This window comes from Garra rufa, chromosome 21 (genome assembly GCF_049309525.1).
Source record: "Garra rufa chromosome 21, GarRuf1.0, whole genome shotgun sequence".
NCBI lineage: Eukaryota > Metazoa > Chordata > Actinopteri > Cypriniformes > Cyprinidae > Garra > Garra rufa.
Window position 1 is genome coordinate 14,353,991 of NC_133381.1, and position 18,613 is coordinate 14,372,603.

The 18,613-nt window shown below is 34.9% G+C and overlaps 1 protein-coding gene across 2 annotated transcripts; it reads right to left on the reverse strand.

The window, feature by feature from the left end:
* Window positions 1–2,808: 2,808 nt before the first annotated feature.
* vrk1 (VRK serine/threonine kinase 1) lies at window positions 2,809–18,272 on the reverse strand. Of its 2 annotated transcripts, none has more exons than XM_073827078.1 (13): window positions 18,146–18,272; window positions 16,409–16,578; window positions 16,263–16,318; window positions 14,757–14,826; window positions 14,087–14,174; window positions 13,809–13,917; window positions 12,721–12,813; window positions 10,433–10,565; window positions 10,217–10,337; window positions 9,851–9,909; window positions 5,070–5,242; window positions 3,184–3,280; window positions 2,809–3,081 (listed from the first exon to the last, which is right to left on the reverse strand). In XM_073827078.1, exons 2-13 carry the CDS (start codon window positions 16,572–16,574, stop codon window positions 2,966–2,968), a joined length of 1,281 nt encoding a protein of 426 aa, XP_073683179.1. In that variant the 5' UTR covers window positions 16,575–16,578; window positions 18,146–18,272; the 3' UTR covers window positions 2,809–2,965. The 2 variants fall into 2 exon arrangements, with proteins under 2 accessions (XP_073683179.1, XP_073683178.1); XM_073827077.1 differs by having other exon boundaries at window positions 2,809–3,084.
* Between the last annotated feature and the right edge of the window lie 341 nt (window positions 18,273–18,613).

Below are 18,613 nucleotides of genomic sequence, written 5' to 3' on the forward strand. Positions count from 1 at the left end.
GGTCAGTGGTGAGGAAGGGGAAGAAAGCACACAGGGGTGCACTTTAGTCCTCACTGTTGGAACAATCGATGCCGGCATCAGCTCAGGACTCACGCGGCTCCGCTCTGAAAACAAACATTAGGAGAAACATCTTCCTCTTTCACTGTTCTTGCTGGGCCAACAGAGTCTAACTAGAGTTAACAAGGCAACCAAGGCTCTGGTCTCCCTCAGTAAGGAAACCAGAGAGGGTGAAAGGTGGGAGATTGGCCTCAGAGGAGCTATGAAATGGGCAAATTGGGTATAAAAACACCAACGATGGTTTTTGTGCACATGAAGGAGAATTGCTACATCTGACCTAGAGCAGATGATGATGGACGGCTGAAATCAGCTTAGTGTTAAAAGAAAGTTCAAACTTAGGGTTTTTGGGAACTACACAAATTTAAGTTTAATTTGGAAAGGTTTGGCAACTCAAGTGCATCCATTTACTGTCCCTTACTTAGGTTTTGATGGTTTGACTTTGTTGATAGAACACGTCGAATTTCACAGATTTTCCAATTCGTTTTTAAATTTATTTGAATAATTGTGATATTGGCTTCCAATAAATCATAAAATCTATCTTTTACCCTATGCCAATTGTTCACTTGCACGCAAAAAAAAAACCAAAGTACAACGTGACTGGTGTAGTCTAATTCACGAAAAAATGACTCTTATAAATGTAAAAGTTTAAAATAAGTTACAAGTTTGAATCAGTCTGAATTTGATTCTACTATGCTTTACAAGCTCATGATTCTATTCAATAACGATTATGTACAGATCATGTACAGTACATAGCAAATTTTCTCAAGGGAAAAAAAAAAAATCTCTCAACTAATGCTGTTAAAGATATATGAGTATATGAGATATATGATATATGAGTCAGCTGGTATTAAATTATTATAATAATGAAGCTTAAAATACTAAAAAAAACTAAATTAACTTTAAATTATATTATATTTCTACTTCGGTTTTTGAAATATAAACATTTAAATGGTGGCTGTCACTTGACGGATTTATCCAAACTGAAATATTGAACAGTAAAAAGTATATTGATTAGGTTATATGGTGCATATCTTTATCAAAATGCCTCTCTCTAGAGTTCATTTTTCTAGCTGACTAACAAGTTCATGGTCACCGAATATGTTTTTTCTGAGGTAAATGTGACATTGCGTGACATTTACGAGCTGTTATATTGACGCCTTTCCACGGTTGAAACACTGAACAAACGATTACATGAGACAGAATACGGATTTCGATAAGTTGTAGATTTTCTTTTAACATACCTTCGGATGTTCATTCATGTTTATTTCATGCTAAAACTTGAATTAAAACCAAGATGATCAGTTTACGTGCGATTTGCACTGCCGCTTCTCTTGAAGTGAGGAGCTAGTGACCTGTCATTCTTCTTTATTTTATAAAAGCACAATGCTTTTGTTGATATTGTGAGTGTATGGAAATAAAAATAGATCCTTTACAGATTCAAACGATGTATTACTCTTATGTGTACGATCAAAAATGACTGAGCATTTTAAGTTATGTTAGCTGTTATTAAAAATGCAAGTCAACCACAGATTAAACAGCGCCAAAACTGTATTTATTCTTAGAATATTGAAATAAAATGGACAGAATTTGAAATCTGAGACTTTGTTCCATATCAAAAGTAACAAATCACAAAGCTCATTGCAATTTATTGGATGGGATGCACCCTACAATATTCCATCCACTAACTTAAAACAGGTAGACTAATCAATTCTTGGGATTTAAGAATCAATATTGTTTCGTAAAACCAATAAAATCAATATTTTTTTTACCCAGCCCTAGTTTGAAACACTGCATATTTAAGGTGCTCTTCTGAAGCTGTATTATTTACAACATGAAGATTGAGAGGATTGATTACTTAAATTGTAAAAAAAAATAGACATTCTAACTGAAATATAAACAAATAAATCAGAATGTGAATAATAGTCAAATCAAAACGAGAGCCTGTGAAACAGAATTGAATCAGCAGATGTGTTGATACCCTGTATTGATTCTTCCTTAGAAAAAAAAACCCTACACAACTGAGTTTGTTTTTATCTATTACAAGTACATCTCCCCAAACTCTTGGAAAACACAACTCTGCTCTTCCAGTCACGACCCTGTATACATATCTATTATTCATGTATTCTAACCTGTCCTCATCAAATTATTCCCGTCCCCTCAATGTCATATCAATTTTACCGCGATTACAAAGCAAACAATTCAAGATGACATTTGGACCTAAAAATACGCCTGCGAACGCTGTCGGTGTCTTATCAAAACCAGCGATAAAGTTACAATGCATAACAAGTGGTGCAGCCACAACTAACTTTTAATGATAGCTCTTTGAAGCCATTTCCTAGCGGAGAACAGGAAGTTAAGAAAGACTCAAGCGAGAGTGACACAGAAAGTAGGACCCAAGTGCTAGTCTTTTGTCTCCACCTGATCAAATGGCAGCCGAGCGGAAAGGCGCAGAGCCCCCTTCTCCAAACGCACGTACTTGGCTCTGTGGCGTCTGCCACACGTTCGCCTGCCTCGATGCAGGTATCAAAGACCAGCTCGCCTCTCCCACAGACGTCGGAGTGCCAGCCACACGGCGGCTTTCATAGCACAACAACAAGGGGAAAATGTGGCGGGGGAAGAGTCGGGACTCTGAGCTCCTTCAGGGATTTCCTTATCGGGGGCAAAGCAATCCCCCCTGGACCTCATCCGCATAGGCTTGATTATTCAAGGCATTACAAAGGAATGAAAATAACTCACAACTCAAAGCCACTGTCGTTTTTTTTACCCTTATTTATTATCATTTCACTGCGAGAGAGTGTGCCCAACACCCTGCTAAAGTTTAAGAAAATGCAACCACAGAGAACAAATACAGACCAGACAATTTAAAAGATACAAAAAGGAAACAACTTGAACTAGAGTGCAAAAAGGATTAAGAGTTCTTCTTAGGCCTTCCCCGGGTTTTCTTCACCGCTGGTTCAGACGAAGCCTGAGGTTCTTTCTTCGCTGGACGCTTTGCAGGACTTGCCGTCTTTTTAGCCCTCTTCACTTCTAAACAGGTTACACATTTGTTTTAAAACATTTACCACACCCGAAGTTACTCATGTTGATGATAATAGGCCAACTCCAAGGTCCAGAAACACAACTTACCCTTCTTCTGCGGAGCTCGCCTTTTCTTTGCAGGGGCACCGCCTTCGGTTTCGTCAGCAGACTGGCCTTTTTCTTCAGCTTTCTTTCGCTTGGGAGTCTTCCAGTCAAAAATAAAGACACAAACATGGTGATGGAAAAGATGGAAGAGCAGTGGTCAATTCACTTGCCTAGAGCAACCTTGGAGGAAGTTCAAATCAAATATTAAGAAGGGACCTTTTGCTTTGTATACACATGGAAACTATTATGCGCGCCTTGGGCGCCGTGAACGCTTGAGAAAGCGTAATTACAATTTAGCTATCCAGTAAATCGGGAAAGAACAAATAAAATAATTTTAATGTCAAATGCAATATGTACACTACTGTTTAAAAGTTTGGGGTCAGTTTGATTATTTATTTATTTATTTATTCAAAGAAATAGTACTTCTATTTAGCAAGGATGCATTTAAATTGACCAAAATTGGCAGTGAAGACTTTTATAAATGACCAGCACTGGGAAGGAAACTGATTTCAATGTTGGGAATTTTTCTTAGAATTCCAAACAATAAAGCCTACTATGAGTTAATCTATTTTAACAATTTCATCAATCAAAAATCCTTGTTTTTTTCTGTCCTCAAATGAAAATTCTAGCATAGAAGCTCAAGTCTTCAATTCAAGGAAATCGTACTAACCGAACCAGGGGTTATGAAGAAGATGCACTTAACGACAGCAATCAAATTCTCCCTTTTCTTCACTCAGACTGCATAATGAATGCTCGCCCCTCTCTCGGACTTGAACTATCATCCTTACTAGCCCCCCCCACACCCCCTCACATTTCCCTTCCATTTTGCCAATTGCTGCCTCATGATTACCATCCAGACCCTGCTGAGCTGAACAGATTGGCTCGATAATTACATACAATAACGGCAGTGGGCAGGTAACCCTCAGCTGGCATGGGCCAGCTCCCTGGTGGCACCTTCCATATGCAAACTGCATTGTGGGAAGCGAGGAGAGTCCGTCCCCTCCCCTGTCGTAAGTGCGGCTCGCTGATTGCCGGCCCGCGCCGACTCCAAGGTTACCGTGTCAGCAAATTTGTGATACATTAGCAGGGAATAAACACAGGCACTCAGGACCTGTCTGTGGGAGGAAGAGGAGGGGCCACTGGGATAAACACCCGGGCGCTTGAGAGAACCTGAGATGCAGACGGCTTTGTTGCCAAGAGCTCTTTGTGCCGGACCCCATGAATGAAGCCACAGTCTTATCGCTTTCACAAAGTATATGCCATCAAGGGCATCTTTGTGGGCTCGGACGGTTTGTTTTACACGAAATACACAAAAAAGAAACACGACGGCTGCAGAATTCACTTCTAAAGATCATTTAACTTGCAATCCAGACAAAACAATTCAGTGATTAATAACCTCTTTCCCAAGTATTCAGAGATGCTGTATTATTTCAGAGTGAGATCTCATACCAGCTGACACCTTGAGGGTAAGAAACTAGGGTCAAATGACATTCTACTATCTGAAAATATCCGGCAAAAGCAATTCATACAAATATTAACATCAAGCCACACTAAGGTAAAATGAGGGCACGTCTATGTGTCGATTCCAAGAAAGAATCCAAATAAGCTCAAGAAACACTGGTTAAAAGCATCACACGTTAATCGTATTTGAAAATCAATGCACTCGACAGCATTTCCTACTAACCCGAGCAATTAGTCTTGGATCGTGTGTGGGCATTTTCAAATTTTAATCTGCTTTCAACAGGTAAACAAATTATAGGATGTTGAAATGGGCTCGTTTTTAAATGGCGGGCTTCAAAAAGCGACTGTCGCAGCATTTTCAATGTGCCGTGAATGAGGGAGTTGGACAAAGGTCGGCTTTTTGATGTTCTCCTGAAGGTGGCTCTCACCTTGACGGAGGGCGGGCCTGAGCCGTTGGTCGACACGCCGAAGTCCAGCTTTTTGTCGTCGGTCGCCCCTATGGTCTTCAGGCCTTGCTGCAAAACACCTCGCAATTTGGCGTAATCTGGTTTGTCTGTGTATCCGAGACCCTTGACCTCTTGCATGAACTTCTTCATTTCCTCTAGAAATTGAAAAACACAAAGAAGTTCACTTCCAGAACAAAAATTTACAGATTATGTACTCACCCCCCATGTTATTAAATTTTCTTCAGTCGTAATAAAATTGTGTTTTTTGAGGAAAACATTTCAAGATTTTTCTCCATATAGTGGACTTCAATGGGACCCCAAGTTTGAACTTCCAAAATGCAGCTTCAAACTATCCCAAATCCAGTTGTTAACAATCCCAGCTAAGGAAGAAGAGTCTTATTTTTAACAAAACAAATGTTTTGGATTTTTTTTTAAATTACAATTTACATACTTTTTAACCTTAAATGCACCGCCAAAACTTTTCTCCCTCAATTTCAAAAATCATTTCAAAAATCACCCTACATCGCTGCAAAGTGAACATGCAAAGAAGATCAAACATCCTTAACAAAAAAGGTAAAACAACTATGTAGGACGATTTTGAAGTTTAGCGAGATACCCTAACTCAGGGTTTCCCAACCTTTTTTACTCCGGGGCCCCCCTCCTTCTCCGGCCAATTTTGCAAAGCCCCCCTATATCTGACATGTCCTCTTATACTGTACTTCCACAGTAAAGAAAAAAGTATTTATTTTTAAACCTTTTTTATTAACCAAAACATTTGTTTTGCCTTATTATTCTTCTACTGCATGTTATAAAAAAACTCAAAATTCAAACAAATTTTAAATTAAAACTTCAAATATACCTTATAATCCTTAAAGAAAACCTCTGCTCAATTCTAACTTTTAAAATTATTTTACTTCAGACATCCTTTACAACTTAAGAGTACTTTTTCTTAAATAAGTGAACATGCCTTACAACAGGGAGATACCAAAAGACCACTAAACCTCTCCCTTTGAACTTGACTGACTGAATAGCTACCGTTTGTATCCATTAAAAAAATTAATACACAAATTCAAAATACAGCAAATACATTCTAAATCTGTTGAAACACATCGATGTGAAGGTTCGACGAAGACTGGATCAGTGAACTCTGTCAGTGCGCGCCTGATGCTCGTAAACACCGAGCCTCACTCCTCTTCTATGGGTGAGCATCCATTAAAAAAAACACTCACATTAATTTGGACAACTAGGCAAATGTTTGAAATTTCACGCAAAATACGATAGGCATCAGAGCCCCGAGAGCGTGCATAGTTTGTGAATCAATAGCAGACTTATGCGTGTCTCATGTACGACTCTGATATACACGAGACTTTAGGCATGCGCAAGTTCGTTATTATGACATTAATTGTTTTTACCTTTACATTAGCACGACGGTTTGCTTCATGCATGCAGCCGAGAGATGCAAAAGTAGTTTGCGTACAGCGTTTGGAAGTTTTGAGCCGCCATTTAGTCTGTATTTAACAGTGTGATGAGGCTTGCTGTGCCAAGTCTGAAGCAATCAATCACAGAACACGAGAGAGGATGTGCTTTTATTATTCTCATTTAGCGCATTAATAATGAAATTAAACAATTACAGGATAATATTTAAATTAATTTTAAGATATCTCGCAGCTCCCCTGGAGGATCACTGAGGCCCCCTGGTGGGTCGCGACCCCCCCGGTTGGGAACCGCTGCCCTAAATGTCTTGAACCGGAAAAAAACAAGAGGTCAGACAGAGCAAGATGGGTGCTTGAGGTTAAAAATGATATAAACTGTAATAAATAAAAAAATAACCGATTGTTTCGCTAGATAAGACCCTTCTTCCTTGGCTAGGGTCGTTTACAACCGCATTTGGGATCGTTTGAAGTCGCATTTTGGAAGTTTAAACTCGGGGCACCATAGAAGATTTTTTTTTTTTTTTACGACTGAAGAAAGAAAGACATGGAACGTCTTGGATGACATGGGGGTGAGCACATTATCTATACATTTTTGTTCTGGAAGTGAACTACTTTAAGCACAACAATTTAATTTGAATGAAAATGGATTTAATTTTTCAGCCTTAGCAATATAGTTGCACCCAGATGCTTCTGGGTCAATAAACAAACGGGAGCATTTAAGCTAAATTTACTTGGAGCTCTGTCTCAAAGTTCATCTCAAATAAACACGCCAAAGTCCGATGTTAATAAGGTACACGTGCACATACGTATAAAAAAACAGAACAGTCCCTGTAGGGCAATGTCTTCTCAGCAGACGCTCACACTTTAACCTTCAGGCTAAGTTTAGAGGAGAGGGGCTGACATTTGTCACTTTGTTCCTCATACTTCTCCGCTCACAAACTGTTGTTTACTGTCGGCTGCTAAAATAGTCACACCAAACAGAATTAGTCGTGATGGCCGTGCTAACAGTGCCGCCTCCCATCACCTCGGTGTTGTGATGCGGCGTGTACGCACAAGACAACAGCCTGAGGAGGGATCTCGCCGTCTGCCGTGCGGCTGTCACAGGGCTTAAGAACTGCCATCACATCAGCGACTGAGCAAAGGGAGCCAATGACATCTTTGATTTTTAAACGACACAAAGAAAGAACGCCCTAAAGTTCTGCAAAAGTACAGACTGCCGCACACTGACTGCAAAACTAAGCAATGCAGAGGTCGAGAACGGAGAAGGGTGAAAAACAAGTTTGTTTAAAAACTTCAGCTTTTATTTTTTCACTGTTTTGTGGTCGTGCAGGGTAGCTAATATAGTGCATTACTTCGGGTCCAAAAAGTCAGATATTAAAATTTTATAATTGTGAATTGTTTAAAACCTTACAGAAACATTGTGACAAAAAATGTTATATTTTGACTATTTCTAGGTAAATTTGTGACATTGAGCACAAAAAATAAACAAAATGCAACGGCTCATAGGCTACATTGTATATTGATTCTGAAGACTATAGTATAGACTACAGTGGTCAGAGCCATTTTTACGAGGCACTGTGAATACAGGTTATGTACACTTACTATATGTATATGTGACCCTGGACCACAAAACCAGTCATAAGTAGCCAACAACACATTGTATGGGTCAAAATTATCCAATTTTTTTAAATGCCAAAAATCATTAGGATATTAAGTAAAGATCATTTTTCATGAAGATATTTTGTAAATTTCCCACTATAAATATCTCAGAATTACATTTTTGATTAGCAAAAGGCATTGCTAAAAACTTCATTTGGACAATTTTAAAGACAAATTTCTCAATATTTAGATTTTTTGCACCCTCAGATGCCAGATTTCCAAATATTGTCCCATACTAACATCAATGGAAAGCTTATTTATTCAGCTTTCATAAGATGTTTACATTTCAATTTCAAAAATGTACCCTTATGACTGGTTTTGTGGTACAGGGTCACATATGTGTGTGTGTGTGTATTATACTATATTCTTATATGCTAATCAAGGCTGGATTTACTTGATCAAAAATACAGAGAAAATGTAATACTGTGAAATATTATTATAGTTTAAAATAATGTGTTCTACATTTAAGTTTTTTTTAATTCTTAAAATGATTCTTCAAAAATCATATGCTGATTAATTATGGGTATTATCATGTTGGAAACAGTTGTGCTGCTTAAAAGTTTTTTTTTTGGAATCTGATTCTTTTTTCAGGATTCTTGATGAATACAAGGTTTAAAAGAATAACATATATTCAAAATATACATATTTTCTAAAAATATAAGTCTTTGCCATCAGTCTTTTGCTATAAAAAAAAAAGAATAAAAATGTACTGAGCCCAAACTTTTAGATGGTAGTTTATATTGTTGCAAAAAAAAAAAATCTATTTTAAATAAACGCTGTTCTTTCCAACTTTTTATTAGTTAAAGAATCCTGGGAAAAAAAGAAGTCAAAATCCCTGGTTCCAACAAAATATTAAGCAGCACAACTGTATTAACATTGATAATAAATCAGCATATTAGAATGATTTCTGAAGGATGATGTGACACTGAAGACTGGAGTAGGATGCTGAAAATTCAGCATTGTATCGCAGGAATAAATTACATTTTAAAATATATTCACAAAGAAAAGAGTTATTTTAAATTGAAATAATATTTCACAATATCACAAATAAATATAAGCCTTTATGAGCATAAGAAACATATTTAAAAACCATAAAAAAATCTTACTGATCTCAAACTTTTGAGCGGCAGTGTGTGTGTGTGTGTGTGTGTGTGTGTGTATATATATATATATATATATATATATATATATACACACACTAAACATTTTACAAGAAAATATTTGTCAACAGAAAATGCGTATATGTATAAAAAGTGGAAAGCGTTCACGCTCCAGTTTAAAGTTAGTGTGAGAAGTTGCTGGGAATTAGCACAGAGCTGATAGATTAGCTCTAATTAAGACTAAATCACCAGGTCCACACTCATTATCAAGAGAAGAGGCCCTCGCGCTCTTGTTTGCGCATCGGAGCTCGTAAGTGCGTCACTCCAATTACCGCTTGGCAGACAAACAAAAAGTAATACTGCAGAATTCACAGGTGCTCATGCGGTCGCGACACAGAAAATAAATATGCTTAAATTGCATTTAGTTGTAAGAAATGTCCTAAGATTTAAGACTATTAACCTACCGTATTGCTAAATATATTATTGATATTTTACAACCAAAGTGCAGTTGCCTTTTTAAATATATGAAAGCTTCTCCTGGGAACTTAAAGATTGCTCAGTTTTTCCTCACCTGGTATTTTTTCTGAAGGGAAACAGCTTTTCAAGAACTCATCGATATTGTCTCTACACCTGAGGAGACGGATATTTAAAAATAAATCAAACAAAATCTAAATCTTAAACGTATAATTATAATTATGATTCATTAAATCTAATAATCCATTATTATCTGTAAAAAGAAATTGGCTCTAAGGAAATTAATGGGAAAAAATGAATTAGTTGCACTGCAAAGAGGCATATTAGTTATTCATTACTCATTATCCCAATATTCATTATCCCATGGCAAAAAATAGATGATAGGTAAAATAGGTAGATTACATCTTGGTTCAGAAATAAGTAAAAGCTGAAATGCCACAAATGAGGTTAAAGGCAAAGTCACCTGAGTTTGGAGTCTCTAACATACAGTGGGTCCTGAAGTTTATCCTCCCAAGGTAGACGGCCACAAAGCCACTGGATCATGCAGTAGCCCAAAATTTCCAGGTCTGCTCTTCTTGAAGGGGCTGAAATGTAATAAACACCCAAACAGAGAGGAAATGTTAATTATCAGAGGCTATTATAAAGGGTAGCTTTTTGACAAATTGTTACAATTTCTTACAGACTCCTTTGTGCGCATCAATACTAGTAAACTCAATGGTCCCATCATGACACCTCTTTGGGTCTTCTTTGTACTCCTTTGGCACTCCTTCTGGAGCATATCTGTAGGCCAATCCATAATCCACTAGATATACCTGGATTAAAACAAATTTTTTTTATTGTGCAACAGAAAAAAAAAATGATTAGGAAATGAAATATTATTTAAAGATATAACACATCCAAGATAATAACCTCACAGTAACTTGAAGATTACTACAAATAAATCACATTTGAAGCTGCAAACAGACTGATTGCCAATTAGCAGTGTGTGTCACTAATAAAAGAGATCTGACAATTAGCACTTTGGTTTCAAAGCAGCAGGAAGCAGTTAAGAGAGTTCCAAAGATACCCAAAAAGTCAGTGCACAAATTGCAGGTGCACCTATTACTTCCCCAAAAAGTGCAAAATTATTTGATGTGTCCATGTAGAGTGTCTCAGAAATAACTGCATACGCCAATTTACAACTGGAAAGATTAACAGCTCACCTACAGTGACAAACTTAAAAAAAAACAACAACAAAAAAAAAACTATCAACTAAACTTTCACACTGTCATGTGGTGTTCAAAGCTGGGGCTGCTGATTAGAAACTGCCAGCATCAACACTCAACGCACAAAAATATTATCAAGAACACAAAACTGTCCTCCCAACAGTCTTAAAATACAAAACGTCTTTTTTGAATAGAAACACATTCATCCAAGTGGTTACTGAATGAACATCTGACTTGCTAAACTGCATGTTATAATTATTTTTAGTTTTTTGTTTAGTAACCACTTATATGGATTTGTGAGTTTACTCTTTGAAACACTTGACTGATTTAAACTGCTAACTGATGAATCTTTTGAAATATTTTTTTAAAGAACCATTTCATAGGAGTCATTCACATTCAGTTCAGAATTCAGTGAAGTCATAAAACGGTTACTTTCAAACAGTATAGTTTCTATATCCATGAGTTAAAATACTAAAATATTTTTAAGCATTTCTATAATTTAATTTTAACCAGTCAAAAGTTTTTGAACAGTACGATTTTGTTTTTTTAAAGTCTCTTCTGCTCACCAAGCCAGCATTTATTTGATACAAAATAAAGCAAAAACAGTACAATTTTGAAACATTTTTTCTATTTAAAATAACTGTTTTCTATTTGAATGTATTTTCAAATGTAATTTATTCCTGTGATTTCAAAGCTGATTTTTTAGCATTACTCCAGTCAAATGATCCTTCAGAAATCATTCTAATATTCTGATTTGCTGCTCAAAAAAACATTATTTTTGAATAGTATTACCCCCCCCAAAAGAAAAAAATAAATAAAATATACTGACTGCAAGCTTTTGAATGGTAGTGTATGTTATAAAAAGCTTTTTATTTCAGATAAACGCTGATCTTTACTTCTTTTTATTCATCAAAGAATCCAGAAAAATTGTACTCAACTGTTTTAAATATTGATAATAATAATAATAATAAAAATGGTTTCTTGAACAGCAAACCAGAATATTAGAATGATTTCTGAAGGATCATGTGACACTAAAGATTAAAGTAATGATTCAGATTTGAAATCACAGAAATACATTATATTTTAAAATATATTCAAATAGAAAACAGTTATTTTAAATAGTAAAAATATTTCAAAATTGTACTGTTTTTGCTGTACTTTGTATCAAATAAATACAGGCTTGTTAAGCAGGAGAGACTTCTTTAAAAAAAAAAAAAACTTTTGACTGGTAGTGTACAACCAGTGCATTTTATACACACATTTATAAAACACAGATACACATGTATTCAGAAGCAGAACGAACACCCTGGCAATTTCAAAAAAGGATGCTCAGTCACCAAGTAAGCAGCGACTAATCCCAAGAGGCCGAGTTTTAAATTGTGACTTTAAAAATAGCAGCTTAATAATACACCACTGATACATTATTAATCTTCAAATTAAATATTTGCCCCTGCCCAGCCCCCAAACCTTATTTGCTAGCGACAGCTTCAATACTGTCTCTAATCTCTCCAGTTTATGAGCCGCATTAAAGGCTTAAATTGTTTTGCTTTTTTTTCTCCACCCAAATCTCATTAACAGATGGAAAAAAAAATAAGACAAGTAGTTTCTTACATTGCAAATCACTGGTACTCCAATTAAAAGAAGCAGGAGCTCTGTATAGTCCTGCAGTCTACACACACTGCCTTCCAAGTCTCTCTACAGTTAGAGCCATACAGCCATGGCAACAGAGATCTGTTAAACATGTGGAAGGCTTGAAACAAACCTGATTGGGGTTGGTGTAGGACAGAAGGAGGTTGGAGGCTTTGATGTCTGCATGCACATATTCATGGTCATGGATGTACTCCAGAATGTCAAGCTAGAGAGATGAAAGATATGTTAGAATATGAGATCTTATAATAATACAGAAATATAAGATTTGCTTCCACTGCCTGCAGTGCCATAACAGTGACTAGAAAATTGTTTAAAAAGTTTTTATTTAAATTCTATAGGTATAAAATGTATTTGTATTTAGTGACAAGTATGTTGAATAATTATTTGTATTTTATTCTACATACAAGGTTTTCAAAGAAGTCTCTTTTGCTCATCAGATTTCCATTTATTTGTTAAAAAAATACAATACAATTTATTTCTGTGATGCAAAGCTGACTATTTAGCAGCCATTACTCCAGTCTTCAGTGCCACATGATCCTTCAGATATCATTCTAATATGCTTGATTTTTTTTATCAATGTTGGAAACAGTTTGGAATTATTAAAAATAAAATCTTTTCTAACAATGTAAGTCTTTACTATCACTTTTCATCCATTTAATGCATCCTTGCTGAATAAAAATATTAATTTCTTTCTAAAAAAAGAAAGAAAAAAATGACTGACCCCAAACTTTGAACTGTAGTTTATACTGTAACAAAAGATCTCTATTTTTAATAAATGCTGTTCTTTTTAACATTTTAAGTTATCAAGAAACCCTGAAAAATTATCGTAGGTTCCAAATATATATATATATATATATTAAGCAGCACAACCGTTTCCAACATTGATAACAAAAGTAATAAATCACATTACACTGAAGACTGAAGTAATGATGCTAAAAAATTCAGCTTTGTGTAACAGGAATAAATTATAATTTAATGCATAATAAAACAGAAAACCACTATTTTTAATTTCAATAATATTTTACAATATTACATTTTTTTCTGCATTTTTAATCAAATAAAAGCAGAAAAGTCTTCTCTAAAAAACATTAAAAATCTTACTGATCCCAATCCTTTGTAAGTGAAAAAAAAAACTTAATGCAACAACATTTTTAGCATAGATTGCTACTTTTGACAGAGGGACTTTTAAAAGAAACCTACAAGTCTGAGTCCCAGCTGAAGAACCAGTTTCCTTGGAAATTTCTTTCCATTTGCCTCAAATTTCTTCTGTAGGTCCGTTCCAAATCGATCCATGACCATAAATCTGTATCTGTCATGAAGATTTAGGTGAAATCATCACACTTTAAATGGCCTTGTTGCATGTTTAAAAGATCAAAAAATGTAGTAAATTTTCTACACTTTTTTTAATTAACACTAATAAAAAAAATTAAGATGTCATGTTATTTATCATGTAAAATTGTGATTTTTTTCCCCCTTACCTCTTACCACCTTTCTCATGAAAACCAGAGCCCCAATATTTTGGAACTCCCAAATAGTCTATTTTCCTTGATTTCATCCAAGATCCAACTGAATAAACATATAAAACATTCTAATCACAACATGATTTACAACATATTAACTATTAGACTTCACAACGATATAAAAAACACTACAGTGTTCTAAATCAGTTCGAAAATGACTAAGTGAGATTAACACAGTAACCATTAAATGCAATCAAATGATCAATTCCTAAATAAAGTGGGTAAATTATTCAAAACTTTTATTCTGTAAACTTGTTGGTGCTCAAAGTAATATAAGAGTATTCCTCAGGGACCAAACTGCAAGTGCGCCGCAAGGTAATCTGCTGGTGGGACAAATATTTACCAACATTACAATATTCCAATGAATAAAACATGAGCATCCCTTAGTAATATAGCAGTTAATTGTCAAGGGAGACTGACATTTGGATTGTTATTAAATAAAGCGCAATGCTGTGGCCTTGGGGCAGCCATAAGAGCCACCAAAGGCAGAGAGTTGTGGTATGTCTGTCTCCATAAGGCCCTCAATGGTGAGCTCACAACTTTCTTTAATTAAAAGAGTTGCTCTTCGACTTTTTTCAGTCTGCCTCATCATGCATATGAGGGTGTGTTTGCAGTCACAAGGGCATACTTAGATCAGGTTTGGCAGCTCGCATGTAGAACTTCAGTTCAGAGAAGAGAGGGCCATTGTCACTGGGCTCCTGCAAGATACAGTGAAAATAATCACCAAAAATAACTGACATTTAGAAGAAAATATAAAAACGTGAACCCACATACATAAAAAAAAAAAAAAAAACAGCAGAGGGAAAGTATAATATAGCACTTCCATGCAATGCCACTTTACTAAAGCACTAAATTATTCTATTTAGTTTGCTTTGAAAAAGTAAACATTTGTTTACATGTTCGTGAAAACATGCTAGGACATTACTGGATCTCTATGTCTCTAGGATATTATGGTCTTTAATAGTTTTTGGACAGTAAGATTTTTTAATGTTTTTTTTTTTTTTAAGAAGTCTTGTCTGCTCACCAAGCCTGCATTTATTTGATCCAAAATACAGCAAAAGCAGTAATGTTGTGAAATATTTGTACTATTTAAAAGAAATGCTTTCTATTTGAATATATTTTAAAATGTAATTTATTCCTGTGATCAAAGCGAAATTTCTTCAGTGAAAATTATTCCAGTGTTTATCAATATTTAAAACAGTTGAGTACATTTTTTCAGGATTATTTGATGAATAGAAAGATCCAAAGATCAGCAATTATCTGAAATAAAAAGCTTTTGTAACAGTATACACTATAACATTCAAAATTTTGAAGTCAATATATTTTTTTTTATAGAAATTAATACTTTTATTTAGCAAAAATTATTTAAATTGATCAAAAGTGATGATGAAGACAATTATATGTTAATGTTACAGAAGATTTCTATTTCAAACAATTGCTGTTCTTCTGAATGTTCTATTCATCAAAGAAACCTGAAAAAAAAATTCTACACAGCTGCTTTCAACATAATAATATGTATATATAATAATATATATATATATATATATATATATTTAGCAGCAAATCAGAATATTTGAATGATTTCTGAAGGATCATGTGACTGGAGTATTGATGCTAAAAATTCAGCTTTGAAATCACTGGAATAAATTAAATTCTAAAACATATTAAAATAGAAAACAGTTATTTTAAATAGTAAAAAAAAAAATAAAACTTTTACTGTTTTTTTCTGTACTTTGGATCAAACAAAGTCTTGGTGAGCAGAAGAGACTTCTTTTCTTCTTCCCCAAAAAAATTGACTGTGTAGTGTAAGTCACACTCCTGTACCCAAGTTATTATCTATCAGGTAATAATCATAAGTTTTATTGCTTTACATACAATAAAACAATATTTAAAGTGATGGTTGTTATAGAAAATTACATAATTTAAATAATTAAGTTTACTGATTTTCTTTTTTATCCTTTATTTTATATTTGTTCATTGTTCTAGTTAAGCTCACAGGCATGCCTTTCATTGACTGACATTACACTGCTAACAACCCAAACATCACAGGTATTAAAAAAGTTCAACATCTAGACATATATCTGCCACAACCAAAAGCAAAAGCAAAAAAAAAAAAAAAAAAAAAGCCCCTTACCACTTTAATGACATAAGATGCATCAGCGCCAACAGATCCTGAAGAGTCTTCATTTGCTAAAAGACATATGACAAATTCACATTTGTGCAAAACTAAATAAAGCATTAGAACTTTAACTTTTAACTATTAACTTTTTGGAATCTTACCAAGATACAACAGGCCAAAACCTCCCTGCCCCACAGCTGATCCAAGCTTCCATTTTTTCTTTGCATTATCTGTCAGAACTTCGCCAGGTGGGAATTCTTCAGCCAGTTTCCTCTTAGGTGGAGCTCTTGCTTTCTTCGGCCCATCTGTCTTGGACTTCGGTGGCATTGTACTGTATAATTGTAAGTATCAAAAAAGAGAAACAGAAGTTTTATTACAATGGGGACCATTAGGGAGAATGCTTTGAATTTGTATTATTTTCTAATTTTATACATTATCCATTACAAACATATTAGCAATATTAGCAATAATGTTTAAATATTTACCTATTTGTATATATATTTACATGACCTTTTATGATTTTAGAAATGTTTAATTTCTACGACTTTTGCAGCTCTGGAAATTACATTTTTGCTTACATTAAATTAGTGATCAACAAATAGAGTGCTTTCACGACACGTCATCAATCGGCCATATTGGCAGCGCTGAACGTAAACAATACCACTGAACCGAATGGAACTAGCAAATTTTGCTGATTATCACTGCTAAAAATGGTCAATTATTGTCATTTTGTGGGCTGAGCTAATCGTTATACCAGGAAAAACATTCGAAGTACTACAGACTGCCAAAAGTTATAACAAATCAAGAATAGAGCAAAAACCTGTCTGAGGAACAAAAGGCGTTTGTAGTTGATCAAACTGAACCAGGATTTTCAGGGCAAGAATCTTGACAACATTTGTGTTTGTTCTTATCATTTCTGGTCAGGGAGGTGAAATATTATGCTAATTTCTTAATTAATACTGCTTGTGCATATCTTTACCACCTAATAACTTTAGGTTGTCAAAATATTTCACCCTTTCCTGCTTACTAAGTCCTTCTCTAAATGATTTAGCAGCTTCCACAAGTTTTTCCCCATGGTTTAGACAGCATAAATTAGCAGAACAACATATTCAGTAGTACATAACCCATGCAATGCTGTTGTTTACATCTGAGTATCTCCAATATGGCCACATATCCAAGTAACTGCCCAAACCATGAGCTAAGTTTTTATGTGGTTTTACACTTCTCAACCTCACTATAAAATCTGAACATAATCATTAGATGTAGTCACTTCATATCATTACAGATATATTAACTTAACAGATAGCTACTCTGAGGATCCATGTTTTGTTAGACAGAGCAGAGGCCTACTAATAGTTACATTACAAGTATAAACAAGTAACAATAAAACTAAGGTGTGTCATACAAATCATCAAAACTGTCACACAGATGAGTGTTTGGCTTTGTTGACTTAAAAATGTGGATATATTGAGGACTTTCAACATCACAGATGCACTTAGGCACTACAACTGAAGACAAACCCAGTTGACAGCATTTGTGATTTGGATAGTTTCAATTTGCGTTCCTGCCAATGATGCTTTTTGTTTCACTTTTAATGTCACAAAAGACATTAAAAGCTGCGGTTTCCTTTTTTATGTGATACAGGTTTTTAAGAGTGATAAAACATGCGGTGAATGTCACATAAGTTATCAGTGACAGTAACATTGGGTTGCTGATAATGTATTTGAGGGGAAACTGCAAAATGCGGCTCAACTATTTCAACTTGCTATGCTAGCACAGTTAGCTGCCTTATTACGGCTTTTTATCACAACAAAGCTGATTATTTGTTTTTATAATCCGTTATTAAATACATACAGACATAATGCTTTATAAAAGCAAACCCAGAATATTCTACTAACCTTTCCGCGGTTAAGTGTCAGGTTGTAACAGCTCTTCCTCTCCAAAGTTCCCGCAAAACGGCTCATCAGAGTGAGCCTCGGCGAACGTGATTGGTTAGAAACAGCGGTGCGTGGTTCCTGGTTTTGCAATGCCTGATGGGATATGTAGTTTTTATATCTGTTTTTTCCACACGCGGTTACAAAAGTCAAATTTCGATGTTTTATCTTAATTAATCGACTAATGTGAAAACATGCTACAAAAGAGCATTACGCTAGTAAATGTGTCTCCTTTTTCTTTCTGAATGAGTGACTGTATTATATTGTCTTTGGTTAAATTATGTTTTTAGAGGTGGTGGAACTCAGGAAGTAAAAATAAATATTAATTTTAAATTATTTGTCATCAAATTTTTATAATATTATTAGTGGGTAGAGAAATTACACACAGAGAATGCTCATAGTCACATATTTTATGCATTATAATTAATATTT